Below are 2,500 nucleotides of genomic sequence, written 5' to 3'. Positions count from 1 at the left end.
ACACACACAACGCGTCACCACCAGACTGTACAGTTGGATTTTGATGTTCTGTTCCTCATTGATGCAGCATGAGTCACAGACAGATTCTAGTTCCTTCCTTGGTTTGAGAGTCAGTTATTAACAGAATAACACACACACACACTCTCACACACACACACACGCCCACACACATACTCACACGCACATACTCACACGCACACACACACACACACACACTCTCTCACCCACCCACCCACACACAGTATTGAGAATGGAGTTTTCTGTTGTAACCGTAGAGCTGAGCCCAGCCCAGTCCAGCCCAGAGGGTAACTCTGTGGTGTGTCTTTAAATGGGCAGCATGGTGTTCCATGGTGTTCCATGGTGTTCCATGGTGTTCCATGGTGTTCCATGGTGTTCCACGGTGTTCCACGGGGTTACACGGTGTTCCATGGTGTTCCATGGGCCCCCCAGGAAATGAAGTCACAAGGAGAGGAAGCATAGAGGTTTAGGTGACCAGGCTTCTCTGGGGTCCAGGCTTCCCAGGGGTCCAGGCTTCCCAGGGGTCCAGGCTTCCCTGGGGTCCAGGCTTCCCAGGGGTCCAGGCTTCCCTGGGGTCCAGGCTTCCCAGGGGTCCAGGTTGTCTGATCGGATCTGTGTCATAATTGCAAAATATAACCGGCTGTTATACATTTTATATACTATATACTTAATACTTTATTTATTTTCTTTTTTAGATAGAGAGATGTTTGTTGTTATGTATGTCAGGCTCTCCTAGGGGCTTTACACACTACAGACCCCCGCCACAGACACACTACAGACCCCCCACCACAGACACATTACAGACCACAGACACACTACAGACCCCCACCACACACATTACAGACCCCCACCATACTGGGCTTTACACACTACAGACCCCCACCACAGACACACTACAGAGGAGGATGGAGCGTGGAGGAGGGGTTCCTGAGGACACAGCCTTGCCACAGACCTGCATATTAATGCTGCAGTAGATTTGACTCCACGAGAGCAGAGTGGAATATCAACTCTGGATGTTAATATTTAACACTGCCTCAGAATCTGTGTGTGTGTGTGTTTGTGTGTTTGTGTGTCTGTGTGTCTGTGTCTGTGTGTGCATTCGGCGGTCTCCATGGTGATCATAGTAGAGCTGGGAGGAGATGAGTGAGTGCGTGTGTGTCTGTGTGTCCGTGTGTGTCTGTGTGTCCACGTGTGTGTGTGTGTGTCCGTGTGTGTCTGTGTGTCCACGTGTGTGTGTGTGTGTCCGTGTGTGTCTGTGTGTCCACGTGTGTGTGTGCGTGCGTTCGGCGGTCTCCATGGTGATCATAGTGGAGCTGGGAGGAGATGAGTGTGGGGGGGTTGGGTCTGGGGGGTCTGGGGGGGTTGGGTCGGGGGGGTCTGGGGGGGTTGGGTCTGGGCTACAGTATTTATAGCCCTTCTCAGAAGAACCTAAGTGTTTTATTTTAGCTGCTTTCTTCACTTATTCAACACACACACACACACACACACACACAGGCTACGATTAACACAAGATTAACCCCTTACTCCATCACTCAACAGCAGCCCTTCTGGCTCTCTCCCCCTAGTGTTGGTCTCTGGTACTGCCTCAGTCTTAACCTCAGGAACCAACTCCAGGGTTCTCCCCAGGGTGTCTGAGCAGCGGGGCGCTGGGGCGCTGGGTCGCTGGGGCACATCATCAAAACACGACTGGTGTTTATTCATGTCAAAACACGAAGATGTCAAATTCATTAATTATTCATGTCAAAAAATACTAAAGCGCTGAATTCACTCAGGAACATCTTAACGATTTCACAACAACAATGTTGTTGGCGACCAAAGAATGTTACTCTATCATTACTAAATATACAGTTTAATAAAGATAGTTACTCTCTCATTACTAAATATATAGTTTAATTGGCCCTTGTAATGTTTCCATAATGCCCCCCTCCCCCCTCCCCCCCAGGTATGCAGTCATTGCCTTCGGCTGTGCCAGCTGTCCAAAGATCACGTGCGGCCGCGACGGCTGTGGGACCGAGTTCTGCTACCACTGTAAGCAGCTGTGGCACCCCAACCAGACCTGCGACGCGGCGCGCCAGCAGAGGGCCACCAGCCTCAGACTACGCTCCTTCAGATCCTCCTCCCTCAGCTACAGCCAGGAGAGCGGCGCTGCAGGTACACTCACGCACACGCTCACACACACGCACACACACACACACGCTCACTCACTCACTCACTCACTCACTCACTCACTCACTCACACATACACACACACACGCACACACACACACACACACACACACACTCACACACACACACACACACACACGCTCACACACACACACGCACACACACACACACACACACACTCACACACACACACACACACACACTCACACACACACACACACACACACACACACTGTATGACAGAGCACATTGTAACAGCCAGTCTTGTGCCCCCTGCCTCCTCTCACTGATAAACTGGTTCGTCGTCCTCAGGATG

The 2,500-nt window shown here is 51.2% G+C and overlaps 1 protein-coding gene across 2 annotated transcripts in view; it reads left to right on the top strand.

Annotated features, from left to right (window-relative positions):
• The window catches only part of LOC310814785 (E3 ubiquitin-protein ligase RNF19A-like), a 23,982-nt gene that overhangs the window by 14,069 nt on the left and 7,413 nt on the right, over positions 1-2,500 (top strand). The window contains exons 3-4 of one of the 2 annotated variants that reach the window (XM_083684285.1): positions 1,961-2,169; positions 2,497-2,500. The exon at positions 2,497-2,500 is cut by the window's right edge and continues 180 nt beyond it. In XM_083684285.1, coding sequence (XP_083540411.1) covers positions 1,961-2,169; positions 2,497-2,500 — 213 coding nt within the window. The remainder of the gene's footprint in view (positions 1-1,960; positions 2,170-2,496) is intronic. The other variant, XM_083684286.1, reaches the window with a different exon arrangement.

The sequence above is a fragment of the Argentina silus genome, assembly GCF_951799395.1.
Source record: "Argentina silus genome assembly, chromosome: 14".
Taxonomy (NCBI): Eukaryota; Metazoa; Chordata; class Actinopteri; order Argentiniformes; family Argentinidae; genus Argentina; species Argentina silus.
Note: the sequence above shows the minus strand (reverse complement) of the source record. Positions and strands in the feature narration are given on the sequence as shown.